Source organism: Podarcis liolepis (assembly GCF_965112155.1).
Source record: "Podarcis liolepis genome assembly, chromosome: 8".
NCBI classification, from domain to species: Eukaryota; Metazoa; Chordata; class Lepidosauria; order Squamata; family Lacertidae; genus Podarcis; species Podarcis liolepis.
In genome coordinates, this window is record NC_139560.1 from 47,036,283 (window position 1) to 47,053,658 (window position 17,376).

General features: G+C 41.6%; 2 protein-coding genes and 1 long non-coding RNA gene across 5 annotated transcripts in view; 1 reads left to right on the top strand and 2 right to left on the bottom strand.

Moving 5' to 3' along the window:
* Positions 1–8,804, bottom strand: part of LPIN2 (lipin 2) — a 35,726-nt gene extending 26,922 nt beyond the window's left edge. The window contains exon 1 of the mRNA XM_083518643.1: positions 8,562–8,804. The gene's annotated coding sequence lies outside the window, so the exon portion shown is untranslated. The remainder of the gene's footprint in view (positions 1–8,561) is intronic.
* LOC310714021 lies at positions 659–5,169 on the top strand. Its single transcript, XR_014529525.1, has 3 exons — positions 659–1,130; positions 3,989–4,097; positions 5,004–5,169. It is a non-coding gene; the product is annotated as an uncharacterized lncRNA (long non-coding RNA).
* Positions 8,805–16,561: 7,757 nt separating the features above from the next.
* MYOM1 (myomesin 1) overlaps positions 16,562–17,376 on the bottom strand; it is an 83,823-nt gene continuing 83,008 nt past the window's right edge. For all 3 annotated transcript variants that reach the window (XM_083518475.1, XM_083518476.1, XM_083518474.1), the window contains one exon: positions 16,562–17,374. In XM_083518475.1, the coding sequence (XP_083374601.1) occupies positions 17,075–17,374 (300 nt within the window). In that variant the 3' untranslated portion in view covers positions 16,562–17,074. The remainder of the gene's footprint in view (positions 17,375–17,376) is intronic.

A 17,376-nucleotide genomic window follows, 5' to 3' on the forward strand; every position in this document is an offset into this window, starting at 1 on the left:
TTTGTTCTTTTATTTGACGGCATTTCAAAATGACCTAATCAGTTTCTAAAATGACCTAATAACCAGCTTAGATTGTTGTACACAACTGGTTACTTTGCATGTGAGTACTGCATAAGATAAACAAAATTCCATTTTCAGATGAATAAAATGGCATTTCATATTAAGTGCTATTATGGAACTTCATGTAATGAAAAGGTAGGGTGAAGTAATAGTTAAATATGCAGCAAGTAGCAGAGCAAGCACACCTAACTTGATAACCGATAAAGCATATAGTTTATATTGTTGTACCATGACAGAATTTACGACACTCTGATGAAGCCATTGGATAATGGAATAAGAGTTACAAACTGACTCCATGCCACATTAATATTTTTATTTTATTTTCGTAAACCTGTGTGTGTGTGTGTGTGTGTGTGTGTGTGTGTATGTCAAAAACCTAAATGCTCATTCAATGTTAAAGAACCACATAACATAAGAACAGACTGCTACTAATATTCCTTTCTACAATAAAAAGGTTTGAAAATGTTTCCTCAGCTTTCTTACAGAATACTGGTGCAGTTTAAAAACAACTAATCTCAAGAAAGCCCGTGTGTGGTATCTTTACTATATGGGCTTTCCCAGCTGTCCTTCGCTGCTAGAGATAACCAGTCATGCTCTGTTTACAGTGATAGGCAATGATGTTGCATTCTGAGTCACATGATATTAGTTTCATTCTATTGACCATGTGATTTCTCCTATCTGACTTAATCCCAGGCCTGCTTAGCACATGCCTGTTTCTGAATTTACAGACTGCATTCCGTCAGTGGGCAGGTGAAAGCAGGAGATGAATGCTTGCTCACTTCAGGACATAACACAGGCTAACAGGAAGAAAGAGGTTTTCTTTCTGTGCGCCCACAGCTTTCTCTGGCTTCCTCCAGACATTAGTCTACCTGGTTTCGTGTTAGCTTTTGTTTTTCATATTTGGCCCATAGTCCAAACGTGGGAGCAGGGTGCATGGGCATGGGCGTGTCCACATTGTAAAGGATAGGTCAACTGCTGTCAGCTGCTATGCACAGTGCAGCTGGAATAACAGCAAGAGTGGAGCACTGGGATGGAATCACAGATCAATCAATCCAGTCATAAAATGCAAGGTATGAGCTCAGATACCTAACTGAAGGGGGCTGGGATGAAGGTGAAGGAAAGCAGCAGACAAAAGGACAGGTAGGCAGTGGAGTCTGGAAGAGAAGCTGCCTTGCATGTATCACTCTTGTCTTTGACCTGGCTGCTGTAGCAAATGAATTATGTGCAGGTGAGTGGCCTGTGGGCTGCCAGAAGAGAGACAACACTCTGCTCCTCCTCTGGCAGTGCCTTGTGGTTCTGCACCAGGTGTGAGGGAGTGCCCTTTGCTTCCTCTGCACCCAGCACGGAAATGAAGCGAGCTGCCCGTGGTGGCTTCCTTGTTGCGAGAAACTAGGCAAGTGGTTAAATACCAGACTGGTACAGTATAAACAATTTCATTTTTGTATTTTCATAATGCAAAGCCCTTGTCAATACAGTGGTACCTCGGGTTACATACGCTTCAAGTTACATACACTTCAGGTTACAGACTCCGCTAACCCAGAAATAGTACCTCGGGTTAAGAACTTTGCTTCAGGATGAGAACGGAAATCGTTCTCTGGTGGTGCAGCAGCAGCAGGAGGCCCCATTAGCTAAAGTGGTGCTTCAGGTTAAGAACAGTTTCAGGTTAAGAATGGACCTCCGGAACAAATTAAGTACTTAACCCGAGGTACCACTGTAATAGGAAAACTCTCACACACCCCAGGTGTTCAGATGTCGAAAAAGTTGCTTCAGACTAAAACTTAGAAAGTTTCTATATTTTTAAATCCTTGTTTAAAAAAACACAAGTCTTTCTTTTCTTTCTAGCTTTCTTCTTGTATATGCTGCTGGTGGTAGTGTTATAGAACATTGCAGATCCATGTAGATTCACTTGCAAGAAATTTGAATACTTTAAGCTATTTCTTTGTTACAATCTTACAAGCAGCAGTCCAAAAGAAACTTCTTTTCCTTTTTTTTGCAATGTTGTTACAATTCTTGAAAACACTGAAAATTTCCTGTCATTGTCCACCTATTTCAACTAGCTCCTCTGTCTATAATAAACCCTAGTCAAGGTATTTATTCCTTTATTTAATACTATTTCTTTCCCACCCTTAATCACCAGGTGTTTCAAGGGTAGGTTACATAGGAAAAAGCAGGTGCACACAATAAAACCAAGCAACAGAACACTAAACAGCACGAAACACTGAAGTGTTTTAAATAAAGTTGCTTAATATCACTATGTTAATTTCACCATAATTTGCAGTCAGGGGAAGGATTTAGTGCTATTTACCACTGCAAATACATTTTGAACTTCATTACTGCTTTGCTGTACCAGAAAGGCAAAGCAAAAGAACCTCAAGGTATTGCTAGGATATCTAGGATATCTAACAAGGATGCTGAGTGTGCAAGTAGATTGCTGTTATCACTGTGATAGCACCAAATAAACAAATGCAGCATGTAAACAAAAACAACAAACCAACCCTTCTGTGGTCTAATTAGGTGGTTCAAGTAATGCATGGGGAAAGGGTCAATAACTTGTGTAAACCCCAACACATTGTTAAGGACATTGTTTTCAGGGACTGCAGAGAGAAGGTGCACTTCCTGATACACATGTCAAGCAACCCACAAGCCCATATATCTGGCATTTGGTGGACAGCAGCACTACGGTGTGAGCTGCTTCTCCACAGCCTTGATTGGCTGGGCACCATTTTTTAAAATTCAAAAATCTCCTTTTTCACCTTCCTTGTAACACCATGCAGCCAGTCAGATTTGGCAACTGTGACATCACCAAAGGCAAACTAAACAATGCCCACATTCTAAACTAGCTTCCTTTGCCACCGACATCAACATAATCGCACAGCCAAATCAGTTTAGCTGTTATTAGGATAAAGGGGCTCATTTTTCAAACAAAATATGGCACCAAAGTGGCAACTAATGGGGCTGTAGAGCACAACCAGAGTAAGGATTTTTCCAGTAAAGATTTTAGGGCCCCCAAAAGGTCCCTCTTATGCCAAAGTTTTTATTAGAAGACGTTTGGCTCAGCCCATGTTTTGAGCACATTTCATTATTTCACTTCTAGGTAGCTTGTGAAGGGCTTTCAATAACAAAACATGTTAATTTTTAACACTTGTAATCCCATCTCATTGTGCCATAAACACAAGAGATCTAATCTCCTCTATCTATCTGTCAGCTGTACTTTCTTGACAAATGCTACGGGTGAAGTAAATGTGCCCAGAAGGCGAGGTGAACGAGTAGAAAGAGAGGGAGGGAGGGAGATAGGGAGAGAGCACAAACCATAAGTCAGCAGGACTTCTAGCATCATCCATTCCCATTCAGACTCACCTCACTTACTCACAGTGTAAAAGGTAAAAGGACCCCTGACCATTAAGTCCAGTCGTGGTAGACTCTGGGGTTGCGGCACTCATCTCACTTTATTTGGCGTACAGCTTCTGGGTCATGTGGCCAGCATGACTAAGCCACTTCTGGCAAACCAGAGCAGCGCACAGAAACACCATTTACCTTCCCACCGGAGCAGTACCTATTTATCTACTTGCACTTTGACGTGCTTTCGAACTGCTACGTTGGCAGGAGCAGGGACTGAGCAACTGGAGCTCACCCCGTCGCAGGGATTCGAACTGCCAACCTTCTGATCGGCAAGTCCTAGGCTCTGTGGTTTAACCCACAGCGCCACCCGTGTCCCACTCACAGTGTAGCAAACTGTTTAATTCTCATCCTTCTGGCATAACTAAGCCAGCATCTCCACAGGTGTTTAAACCTTTGCATGACAACAGTCAATTGACAACATCTGAGCTCATCAGAGGTGCTGACCTCCCACACATGCTAGCCTCATGTATTTTCTTGGTATATGTTTTCTAGTTGTTTCCACTAACTCTTCTCTTTTTCTGTCAGGAAGCTCAGGAAGCCAGTGTTCGTATGGATATGGCAGGCATCCCAGAGTCCACTGCTTCTGAAGCCCTGTTAATGTCCAGAGAAAGGATCTTGTCTAAACATATTTTTAGGAGGTCTGTGTTTATGATGTTCCATCTCTTACCCTGAATTAACTGTTCTTACTTGTGGGACTCATCTCATCCAATCACCGTGTCAACCAGTTTTCTAGCAAGGTAATTGGTGGGTTATCCAGGATCAGATACCTTGGGAAAGAGTATTCTACCACTGCACCAAAGCACATATATTGTGATATAGCTATGCCATACTATGGTGGCCACACCATTTCGTCCCATAAGGTCACGACATCCAAGGCCTCCATAGGTTCAGATTCAGAAGGCAAGAATCATGGCAGCTTTTATACGAGAGGCTTCCAAAATGTGGAATTTCTTAAGTTAGCTCTCCCAAAACTTTCCTCTTACTATTTTCCAAGCACTTGGGGGTGTCACAGACTAATATGTGATCCTATGCATCTTTACTCAAAATTCCAATGTGGTCAATAATGCTTACCCCATACGAAGGATTCACAGGATTGCAGTCTCTGTGTGCCTGTTGGAGAAGTAGGATAACCAGATTGTCTGAAGTCAGCAATCAAGCCATATTCTGGAAACATGAGCTTGCATTTGGGTATTGTAATAGAACTAATCAAGCATAATTATTGCCTGTTTTCATTTAAGATGGCAGGACAAATAAAATAGATGCACATGCATTTTGAAATTTCTTTCCCCTTACTGACTAAATCCTTGTGTGCTTTGTCCTATTATTTCATCTTGAAAGAGCTAACCAATGTAGCCTTAAATGGTTTCTCTCCTCTTTAGGACTCAAGAAATAAACAAGGTTTTATATCGCTGATCCGCAAAAGCACCAAAGTAAATGTGATTTTACTTATATAATTAGCAACTATGTGGTTTTTGTTTTTTTTAATGGAAGTCATGAGGTGGGAATTACTAATTGTGTGAATAACATACCGGTATCTGTTTCAGCCCTTCATAATAAAGAACTGATCAACAGGCAGCCTTACATCAGCAGTAATGAGTGCTTAAGATTTCTGAAACCCCAGCTTGTATTGGGACTTCCAATCCCTGTGTCCATATCCTAGAGATAACAGAGAGAACTCTACTAATCAGCATCATTTCTCATAGAAGTTCACTAACAATAACCAAGAATGAAAATTTATTATCCAGGGGCAATGTACATTTGATTACCAAACTTAGGGGGAGGGAAGGACAATAGAGTATGTGTCTTTCATTCAGCATCACTGCAATGCTAAAGACAGAGTGCAAGATAAGATGGAAACTTAATCTGATTCAAGAAGACAAGTCTTATATTCTTAACAAGCATCAGACAATGTTGTGCTGAAAATAATGCAATGTGTCTTCATCATAGTATCCTAAGACTGATAAAGGGGCAATTCCATTACTACTGTAAGTCACTTTGAGACTATTTTATGGCAACAGGCATGATGGAAATTTTACAAACCAGTAAGTAAATTATCCTACACACTCTCACTTGTCAGTAAGTCTCACTGAATTCAATAGGATTAACTTCTGCCTAAGATAGCACAGAAAAATTCACTTAACCACCTTTTATTAGAATCAGAAACTCAAACCTCACAACAGGAACTTGTGAGACTGCCAGGGGGTGATGTAGAGAAGTGCTGCAGAAAGGCCAGGTTGTTGGCAACATGGTGGCACAAAGAACCAACAAATGGACTTTAAAGTACTCACAAATTAAGTTTTGACTCTGCAAGTACAGATGTTTTTTGTTGAACTTTCCCAAATCGAACCTGAAGAAGCAATGGAAGTTCCACAGCTCCAATGTACATATGCAGACTAAATTTGTTTAAATGTTGGTCCCTATTAGAAGGCAAACTTTATATCCTATTTTGAAAAGTAGGTGTACGTTTTCATTTTCAGGTTTTTGTATTCATGAGATGTTCTGAGAATTATATACCTTTTTAAAAAGACCCCCCCCATGCTGTTAATGCTTTAACCATCTGGTGACACACTCACTCTCTCTCTTTTTAGAAAGAGTTGTGCAAATATCTTCTTATTAGACTTTCCAGTAATTCAAATACCTCAGGCTATCTGTGTGCCAAACTCTACCTTTGCAGGTTGTCTGGAAATACCTTAATCTGGGGTGCATTTTTAGTCTCCAGTTTTCAGAGAGAGGTGTACAAGTGTTCCCTTTTCAGATATTTCTAGTAATCAGGATGTCTTATTCTACATATATATCAAATTTGGGAGCTTTAGCTCATTAGAAAGGATCCTAAATGTCAATTCCCCTCCCCCCCATGAGTAAGTAATGTACTAACCCAAATCTGCAATCCACTACAGGGGGGTGAAAGCCCAGACTAGACCAGCTCCATCAGGCTCTGCCCTAGAAGTGACACTAGCGACCAGGGAGAAGAGTCGGTGGAAGAAGATTGGAAAAATTTTAAAATATATTTACAAAAACATTGCAAAATTAATGAATGTTAGAAGGATGCTGGAATGAAGCTATATGGTTTTAGCAGAAATGTAATAAAGAATTAAGTAAAAGCTGATTGATAATGGGCCAAAATGAAAAAATTTAAGGTTAGACCTTTAAGATAAATTATAGAACAAAAATTGAGAAAGATGGAAAGAATTTGCTGAAATAGTTAATTGAACTAGAATACAAAAAAGGGAGGTGTGAGGAGGTCGATGAAACAAGTAAATGAAAGGTCAAGATATGGAATATTGGATGTGTGTTTTAGTGTTTTTGTTTCTTTTTGCTGTATTGTTGTATTGTTTTTTAATGTTTTTCTTTTTATGTATTGTAATGTATGTTTTGTTAATTTTTTTATTGTTTTCCTTTTTCTGTAATTTTTAAACTTCTAATAAATATCATTTAAAAAAAAATAGAAGTGACACTAGCTTTACTCAGCTGGCACAGATATCCTTGTTCCACCTGTTGGAAAGCTTTCTACCAATGGTAGTCTGCAGAATGTTTCAAAACAGAGTGCCCCAGAGAAAGGGCTTAGCCAGCCTGGGAGCCACTGAATCCCAAGCCAGCTCCACTACTATCACTTGATGGCACAGGGTCCAATTCAGGCCAGATTGCTACATCAAGTCTAGGTTGGCGAAGCCTGGAACAGTTTGTGACTCCCCCTCCACATTCTGCATAGGCCAACTTGAATGATGGGGCTCTGGATGTGGCAGTAGCTACACTGCTCCATTGCTACCTGCCATGTGTTTGGATTGCTCTGGCAGTCAGGCAGAGACCCCAGAGTACCTTCATATAGATATGTGGCTGTACCTCCTATTATCAGAAGTAAAAGTAAAAGTAAAAGATGACCTAACACTGTGTGTAAACATATCAGACAGTTTACTTTAACATACGCCACTGCTAAAGAAAGACATAAATAGGTCAACATTTATGACATCTCAGACTAAAACACATGGTTCTACTTTTTTATTTTAAAAAATGCTGTTTTAGACTTAACAGCATAAGATTTTAGAAGATTTGCTAGGAATTTGGTATAGTACGATTAAGTCTTAGCACATGACAGCGGTTGCAAATTCATAAATAATGTGCCAGGCTTTCATGGTAATCTCAACCAAGACTTCAGCATGGTTTTAACTTTATGTATTCATTCAGTCATTAATTCAAGCAGCAGTTCAACAAGAGTCCCAGCTCACAACATACATTAATGGTCACAGAAGCATTAACAACCCACTGAGCTACATGCATCGCAGACACTACAACCATAGGTTTGAATCAGAGGAGCAGGCAGCAACATCCAGAAGCCAAGCAACCAAAGCACATGAATTCAAGAAAACCAACAGCCAGGCACTCAGTTTTACTTTACATCCCATTGAAGTCAATGGGCTGCAAACCCTGTGTAAAGGATTGCAATCAGGGGCCGCTAAAAACCTGCATGTTTGCTTTCAGTGGCTGCTCTTGAGTAAACACTGCCCTGATGACAATTAAAAAAACCCCGCACAATGCATGCAGTTATGCTACAAACAGTGGAAGATTACACCCCCCACCCCTCCCTCTCTGCTGGAAGGCACCACAGCCGGCATTGATCGTGGGTCACCTCCTACCACCAGCTTCCTTTTCCCCGATACACTGGCAAGCAAACAAACAGGGCTGGCGAGGGCCAAGGGAAACGGGTTTCCCCCTCACCATCTATCTGGAAGCTGGGGGGAGGGGGTGGGGACCAGAAAGAGAGGGGAGGCGCGCGGTTGCGCCCTGTGACCTCGGCGGGACTCCCTCCTCCTCCCCCTCCCTGCGCAGCTGTGGAGGCAGCCGCGAGTCCTGAGCTCCTCCGGCGTCTGTTTGGGGTGAGGGACCCGGGCGCGAAGGCGACGCTGGGAAGGGGCGCGTGGTGCGCGCGGGCGAAGGAGGGAAAGAAGGATGCAGCAGCAGCAGCAGCAGAGCCTCCTCAGGACCAGACGCGGAGCTGGAGAGGAAGTGGGGGGGGGGAGACGGGGACGTGGTGGCCCCTCGAAGCCGCCCGGTTCCCCGAGGCTGCCTTGGCGAGGTGGTCAGGGGGGCTCCCCCTCCTTGCCTACCTTGACTGTCCGCCCTCCGTGGGATGGAGGCAGGAGAGCGAGAGAGGCTTTGGCGAGGGCGAGGACCAGCTACCGGGCGCTCGAGGCGGCGGTTGAATGAACTGAATGGGCTGGAAACGCAGCCAGCGCGCGGCGCCGGAGGAGGAGGAGGCGGAGGGGGGGTGACGCACGCGAGCGAGCGCGCGCGCCCGGCGGAAATTCCCGCTCTCGCGCCCCCTCGCTCTCTTGCGCGACGAAGCCACCAACTAGCGGGTTGGGGGGGGGGGAGAGGTGAGGCGCACGTGACGAGGAGCGAGGGTGGGGGCGGGAGGCCACGGTATTCTCTCTCTCTCTCGAGCGCGCGCCCAGCATTCCAACCCTGCTGCGATGTAAAACGACCCGGGCTAATTAGTGGCGGTGGCGGCGTCGGCAGGAACAGGGAGGAGCTTTCTTCTTCTTCTTTTCCTCCTGAAGTGGATCGTGTGATCTGTTGCTTGCAGACTCTTGCAAGCGCATCGGGCGCATCTTCCTTCCAGAGTGCATATACAGTAGCTAGCGCCAGCGTGCGCATTGTGCTTCGGGCGTGCTGAAGCCCTATACAGTATACAGTTGCATATTATAAGCTACACATTAACATTCCTGTTACAGGTTATCCTTCGAGCCTGGAAGGATAAACACCCAGCGTCCTCCACGCAGTGAAGACTTCATAATAATAATAATAAAATAAGAAGAAGAAGAAGAAGAAGAAGAAGAAGAAGAAGAAGAAGAAGAAGCCAATCTAGCATGGATCTGAACAAACATGGATCTGGAGGGCTTCTATCGACTCATATGTTTGATAAAAGTACTGATAGGTATTGTATTCTCAATGTGAGCTGCCAGTGTGGGTCCCCTGCTTTTTAATATCTTGCTTTTGTTTTTCTTTGTCAACTTAAGACACTTAAAAAAATACAAAGCATTCTTGTTAGATGAGAACATGCTTGTGAATACTTAATCAAATGCATCTCTGTTGCACATGTGTATGTTCCTCCAGGGTATTCCTTTTGCATCACCTGCTCCTGCTATCATGCATTCTGTGTATATTTTCTGCATTTGGGATACAAACACAACAATATGCTCCATTTTATTAATGTTGCATGACTGGCCCACCAGTGAAGCAACTGCCTAAGCAACAAGATCCACAGGGGCAGCAGATCCTAATGTAAATCTTTCTTCCTCACCTTGTTACTCAAGTAGATCTTCATTCACCCCTTCTTCCCTGGCAGTGAGGGAAGCAGACTATAACAAAGCAATATAAGTGATGATTCATTTCAGTTAGAAACAATTCGTAATTGACAGGATAATTTATACACGTATTGCTATGCATACAGTATATAGCAGGCACTGATCAGGAGCAAGCAGAAACATATTTAGGATTATCTGGCCTTTCCCCTTCCCTTTTTTGCTATCAGGATACATCTTTTCTGTGGTGGGTTCTTCTGAGATCCCTAGAAGTTATTTGATGAAAATACTACTACAAAATAAGTGCAGGTAGATGTAAAACTCCAAATGGCAGAGGCAAAATGTTTAAACTTTGCAAAGAGGTTTTGGCATGTTTCCTGTTGTGCAGGAGATACTCATAAGAATCCACTGTATAGTTTACTTACAGTACTGTGGTATACATCTCTACTCAGCAGTATGTCTTTTTGTCTTTAAGGGGGCTTACTGGCAAATAAGTGGGTTCAGGATGGCAGGCCAGACTTTGATTTGGGGTTGACACTGGGGAAAACAGGGTTCTTATGCCATTGATAGTTGTATCTCCACAATCAAAACCAGGTTTTCTGAGGTGTGTGCATGGGAGCAGCAGTGACATACAGGGAACCAGACAGAGGGCCTTCTTGGTAGTGGCGCCTGCCCTGTGGAACACCCTCCCATCAGATGTCACAGAGATAAACAACTACCTGACATTCAGAAGACATCTTAAGGCAGCCCTGTTCAGGGAAGTTTTTAATATGTAATGCTGTACTGTTTTTAACACTTGATTGGGAGCCGCCCAGAGTGGCTGGGGAAACTCAGCCAGATGGGCGGGGTATAAATAATAAATTATCATCATCATCATCATCATCATCATCATCTCTAATTTTGTGTTACGTCATGCCCTCGTAACAGCCATTTTGTAATGAACCCATATCACTTTCTCAAAATTTGAAATGTACCCACTGGTCCAGAAAGGTTGTTGACCTCTGTACTACAGCATCACTTGTGGTGATCCATTGTGGTGAGGTTCTCCTCACAAGCCACTTACTTGGTAAGGCTGCTTCCAAATTTAATAGTGCCTCCATCTCCTACACAGCCATATATGTGTCAAATACTACTGTGTGGTGCTCTGTTCTCCCTCCTCTCGTTTTCTCCTTTTCCTCTGGCTAATATAGATTGCAACTTTAAGGCTTCTGGGAAGACATTCTACCCCTTTTCCACTTCAGTTTCCAGCATGAGAAGACTGCCTATAACCATCTTGTACTGGGAAACAGCAGCATAAATAAGTCAATAATTATTTTAAAATGTCAATAAGTTCAATGATCAAGCTATTAAGTGGGCTGCATTTGACTTTGTTAGTAACGGTGTTAAAGTCCACAGCAGAAGGCCTGAGGCAAGTGCACACAGACCTAGTACACAATCTAAAGCTTGGGTGCCTAGGTTTTTTATGACATTTTATTTATTTAGCAGTGTGGGGAGGTTTGCATTTAAAAATAAAGCTATAGAGTGGTTTGGTACTGCCTTGTTGCTTTATACAGTGATTTAATATCACTGTGTAATTGCTTGTGACAATTTGTGGGATGGTATCACACAAACAAGTGCTGAAATAACTGGGAAATACTCTCTATCTTAAGTAAAGGCACATTAGGTACCTGGAAAGCAAAAACAATATGTTCAGCCTTTGTGCTTTATCTTATCAGCATTTCTGTATCAGTACTTCTGTATGCAAAGTCTATATTATGCTGTATTTGAAAACCCATCCTTCCGCTGCACCAGTTCTTGCAATGGTTAGCCACAATATATATAAATCCAGTTGATGCATACACTGTTCTCTCTCTCTCTCTCTCTCTCTCTCTCTCTCTCTCTCTCACACACACACACACACACACAGCTCATAGTACAGGTAGAGCACAACAGGTGTTGTAATTCCTGCTAGTAATGTTTACCCAGCCTAACCCATTGGCTGCCCGATCCTGTAACAACAATACTCTAATTACTGTGCAGAGGTTAGTGTTCCCTGTGTCCACTGAACTCAGTTCATCCTTGGTTTTGTTTACACGTTCAGGGTGTGACTCATAGACTGAAGTGAGTCAAAAGAGGGTCAACAATCCCTACAAGAGTAAAAGCCCTTATCCTGGGATAAGGGATCGTGTAAGCAGTAGAAGGACTATAATTTCTGGTGAGTGGGGTTCAGAAGTCCACAGGGAAGCACAGGGACAATTAAAAACTTTAGATAGCAATGGAATTTTTTGTTGAAATGGGCCAAGATTTTATATCCAAATGCCAGATCTTGTATCTTAACAATTTAAGCAGTCTCATAGAAAGGCAGGGACAATACATTTGTCAACTGCCCATCTGATGTGCAGGAGATCTCAGTATACTGAGCTGATGGGCAACTGAATGCACTGTAGTATTATTACAGATGGATCAGCTGCTTTTACACGTAGTCTGGAAAGCAACTATATATTGTACACTATTGTATATTGGAACATGATTCTGGATTGGGAAGGTGCAATACCAAGGTTGCAAAGTTATACAGTACAGTATACAACCAACTGTGCAGTATGTGTTCCTGGTCTGTTCATCACTTGTTAAGTGAAATCTATTGGAACAAAAGGGTTGGTTATCATTCATATATTGTTTCTATTGTACAAAATACTTTATTGTACAAAGTATTTTAAAATCACAGCTTAACTCCTGCTCACAAGGATCTTCCTTTTTAATGATTATAGATATACATATACATACGTACATCCACACACATGAAGGCTGAAAGAAAACAACCTGTGTAAGGCTAAATACTTTGGTTTCTAAAATCCCTAAAACTGCTAGTTTCTAAGGCTGGGAACCTCTATTTTCATTGGATGTTTGTGTCTATACGGTCACAAAAATAATAATGTGATACTATAATAGTAGAGAATATGGAAGTCATCTTGTATCTATTGCTTAACGTAGTCTCAGAACATAAAAAGAGCCTGCTAAGATAGGCCAATCCAGTCCACCATCCTATTCTCACAGTGGCCAACCAGATGTCTACAAGAAGCCCACGAGTAGGACTTGAATGCAACAATATTCTCTTCTCCTGCGGCAGCTCTGTCCCAAGACATTTTAGCACCTGAGGTGAACCAAAAAATGGCATCCCCTCACCACAGAAAAGGGGGTGAGTGAAGTTTTACATTGGGAACAATGTGGGGAGTGAAGATCTACATTGGGAACAAAAGAGGGAATCGAATCAGCTTTACCCAGTGGTTGAAGTGGGAATCAAAGGCCGTTGCAGGATGCAGGAGTGGCCTTCTCTGAATCATGCTGGGCAAGTGCAGAGCCCAGGAGACCCCAGAAGGCAGCCTTTCTCACCATTTCCTCCCTAGGGGTGGGGGGAGACCAGCAGCGACTCCTGTTCACTGAGAGGCATGGAGGTGAGCTTGTGAGGAGGCGGCAGATACAGTGTGTCTCAGCCATTGCTGCCACTGTGGTAGTGGTGGCGGCGGCAGCATGCGATGCATTCCTTGGGTGCTGGACCTGCTTCTCCTGTGGATCCTGCCGTCTGAGGCAGTCACCTCACCTTGCCTCATGGGTGAGCTGGTCCTATCCTGCAGTTTCCAGCAGCTTGTATTCAGAGGCACACTGCCTTATCCTCCATGAATTTATCTAATCCTCATTTAAAGCCATCCAAGTCAGTGGCCATCACTGCCTCCTGTGGGATCAAATTCTATAGTTCAACTATGCTGTGCAAAGAAGTACCTTTTTAAGCCAGTTTGCAAATAATACAGCACACATAGGTATACAGAATGAATAAATCATTTATCCGGCTTGATGCTGACATCATGCTGTTGAAGTACTACAAATGCATAAGAATTTCAGCTTTTATTTATTGGAAAACAGCCAGTCTGACTCTCTCCTAGTGCTGCAGTATTGCCAGTCTTTTCTATTTCTCTGGGACTTGTGCCAAAGGAGCACTTTAAGTATTACAGTGTAAATGTGTAGCTCTCATAAATTTATAGATATCTTTTAAAAGTGTCACTTTTCAATGATTGTGTACCAAATGCTGATTTAAAAACAAAAATGCTCGATATTTTAAAAGTTATGATTTTAAGCCAGTCTCTAGATGCTAGAAGTTAGAATGTTAGAACTGACTCACTGATTTTTAGTACTTGAACTTGACAATCACATTACAGTTCGGTTTTATGAGATTACAGAAGAGTGGGTATATTCAATCTGGTCTTTATTTTAAAACATGTTAATCCATATGGCATGCATGCTCTGCAAATTTATTTTTATTACATCTCAATATTCCATGAAGCAGAACAGCCATAATGTTGGATATGAAATCCTTGTTATCCTTCAAATATACTAAATTATATTTATTACACATCTATCCACATCTTTTTTGCTGTTCGTTGAATTACATATAAGAACTTATTTACATTTTTAAGAACACCATTAGAGCATAGGAAGAACCTTGGAAGCTGTCTTATAAGTGCACCACATACACACCTTACATTTCCCCGAAAGCATACTGGGAACTGTAGTTTACCCCTGACAGAACTACAGTCCCCAGCTCCCTTACAGTTCCCAAGATTATTTAGTGGAGGAAATTATGCTTTAAGCGTGCAGTATATATACAGCCTATGTCAGACCAGTGTTCCCTTTAGCTCTGCGTTCTCATCACTAGCATGGAAGGGTGAATTTGATAGTTACAATATAGCAAGACAATCAAGTTTGAGTTTATGACAAAATGTTGTGTTCAGTGAAGCCATTCTCATTTCACCACAGACATAGTACTCAGGCATGAAGTGCTATCTAATATCAACAATATACATTTCATAATAAGAGTAATAGAACAACAATGATCCTATGTTTTAACTCAATCTTTTCTCCATGAATCTGAAGAATTTGTCTGCTATGCCATTCTGTCTTACTACCCAGAACATTTTGTGATCCCTTTAGTTTGACCAGCTGTCTTTAGGATCATCTCCATCTTCTACAATTGGATTTTCACTTGGATCAGACATCTCTTCTGAAGCAATAATCTATCTTACTTACGGCTTAATGAAATCTGATTCAAGGAAAATAACACATGGTTCATGTTGGGGGGGGTGCCCTCAAAAACTTTCTCTTTAAAGGGACATGTGGGGTTTATTTGTCTCTTCCAATAGTGCTAAGTATTGTGTTTACTCTACCTGAGAGAGCACATGGTCAGAAGAGTTATGAAAGACCTTGTCACTAAATTATGACGGGCTCTTCTTGGCAAGATTGCTGACTTCACTAAGAGGCATCACAAACATGGCCTTCCCTTGTTATGAAACACCTGCTGTGTTAAAGGAAACTGATATTTATCTGTGCACGCCAACCATTTCAATTCATCTTCCTGAAGTGCTTTAATTAGAGCAAATAAAAATGGAGCAATTTCTGAAACAGTACAAACTGCTAGGATCTATTTCACACACATTTACTTACTTTTTTTACTTAATACAATTTCAAGTATGATTACACTGCAATGTAAGCCCATACTGAAGGTTCTCTTGGCCAATTTAATTTAAAATAAAAAAGACTTGCCAGCTGCTGCTTACAATAATCAAATTTAACTAGCTGATTTTCCAAACTTGGAGAATCAGGAGCTGTTGTTTAGTCACAAACCACATTTATAATGTAGCAAATAAGGGAACACTCTGACCCAGCTAAGCATCTTAAATTATTAATTTCAATGGAAAAATGAAACGTGTCTAATACTCTGTGACTGGAAGCAAAGTGACTTTGAAGGTGCTTGCTCTCCCCGTGTCTCTGCTTAAAAACATTTCAAAAGGCTGAAGTAAAAAACAAACAAAAATGCAAAGTTCCTTCAGGTTACTTTGGGAAGAAATAAAGAGTTTTTCTTCTTGGAACTTAGATCTAAGCAGCTAAATATTTTTACCTTCTTTCTTCCCTGAGGCTGGTTTCTTTTTACCTATGGCTACTGTATCTAGGCAAATTCCATTCATCTCAGCAACGAGTGTAGCCAAGCCAGTTTGTTCATCTCTATGAGATACTGTCAGCTACAGGAAAGCAAGAAGAACGCACAAACAAGGAAGTCCTGTTAAAAATAGCATCCGTATAATAATTTGCAAGTTGTGATTAAAGATTCAAAGAGCTGCATTCAGTGAGCGGTAGACTATTTTCCTCTCAGTTTCCAATGCCATAACAAACTGTGGCTAACATGGACCAGGAAATTGAGGAAGAAATCAGGAAGCAGGCAGAGGGGGTACACAAGCACATGTTGACAGTCAAAGCCATGTCTGAAGTAAGCCTAGGCCTGGAGGAAATATAAAGGTCATTTATCCCTGGGGACTAGAAGTCAATAAACCAAACCCATAGAGAAACAAGTCTTAGCAATTTACTCGAGTTCACCTTATCCAAAATTCTGCCTCTAGTGTTGCCCAAAAGTTTAAAACTGTTCATAGGCTATCCCCAATATTGTCGCTGTGGACTATACATTTAATCTTATACCACTATAACAATCATGGTTCCCCCCCGAAGAAACTTGGGAAATGTAGTTTAACAGTGCTGAGAATTGTTAAGAGACCCCTATTCCCCTCACGGAGTTACAATTCCCAGCAGCCTTAATAAACTACAGTGAGACTGAATCAGGCAGAAGTTAGTGTAGAATAAATAAAATTGCCAGCACCTCCTTTCTCTGTGCTGCATTGAAGACCTAAGTGTAGATGTTAGGTGTGTGGTGCTGTTAAACTAAAAGGGATGGTAAACAGCCATCAGAGAAGTGAGCAAGTAAACAAGTCACACGCACACAAAACAAGGCGAAAGAAAAGTGTTTTATTTATTTTTGAATACTGAGGAAGGTTCAGTTTTTTCCACTGAAGTTAGTGTGTATTAATATCATGTCAACACATAACATTTGTTTGCTTTAATATCTGTTTTCTAGAGTCCTATCCTACACTACATTCAGTTTATACTAGATTACCAGTAGGCTCAAATCTAGATTCCTGGTGAGAAAATCTTCTCCAATAAACGATTGTAATTTTTTCCATCCTTTCACTCACATCACTGATTAAATGACTTCCTTAAATATTATGCTTCTGCGTTATGAGCATTATCCTATTATGCTTCTGAGTTAAGTTCATGTGACAGAAAGCCAGGCTGGGAGTGGGAGCATTCCCCATTTTTGCCTGATCACAACATCTAAAATGAAGTGAGCAGAAGGGTTCAGATCTACTTCATACTCACAGGCAAAACCATTTACACACACATATTATTAAACCAGATAGAACTCTACCTCTCTGCAACACTTGTCCATCTTAGCTTTAGCTTCATGCCTTCTTTTTCTTATCTCCTTTGCCATGATCTGGAAGGGGGACATGGGTCATCCCTTCCTCAGGTATGAACACACTTATAGTTAAATCACTTGTCTCTGTGCCATACTGGTTTTTCACTATAAGGCTGTATCTCCCTGAGTCAGCTGTACTGACAGCCGTGATGGTGAAGCTTGCTTGTTTTCCTGATTCAAATTTCAGGATGATGTGATCATCTCCTGCCAGGAGCTTTTCATTCTTCATCCATGAAACTTCTGGAGCAGGGTTTCCCCAGACACTGCAAGTAAGATTAAGCGCCT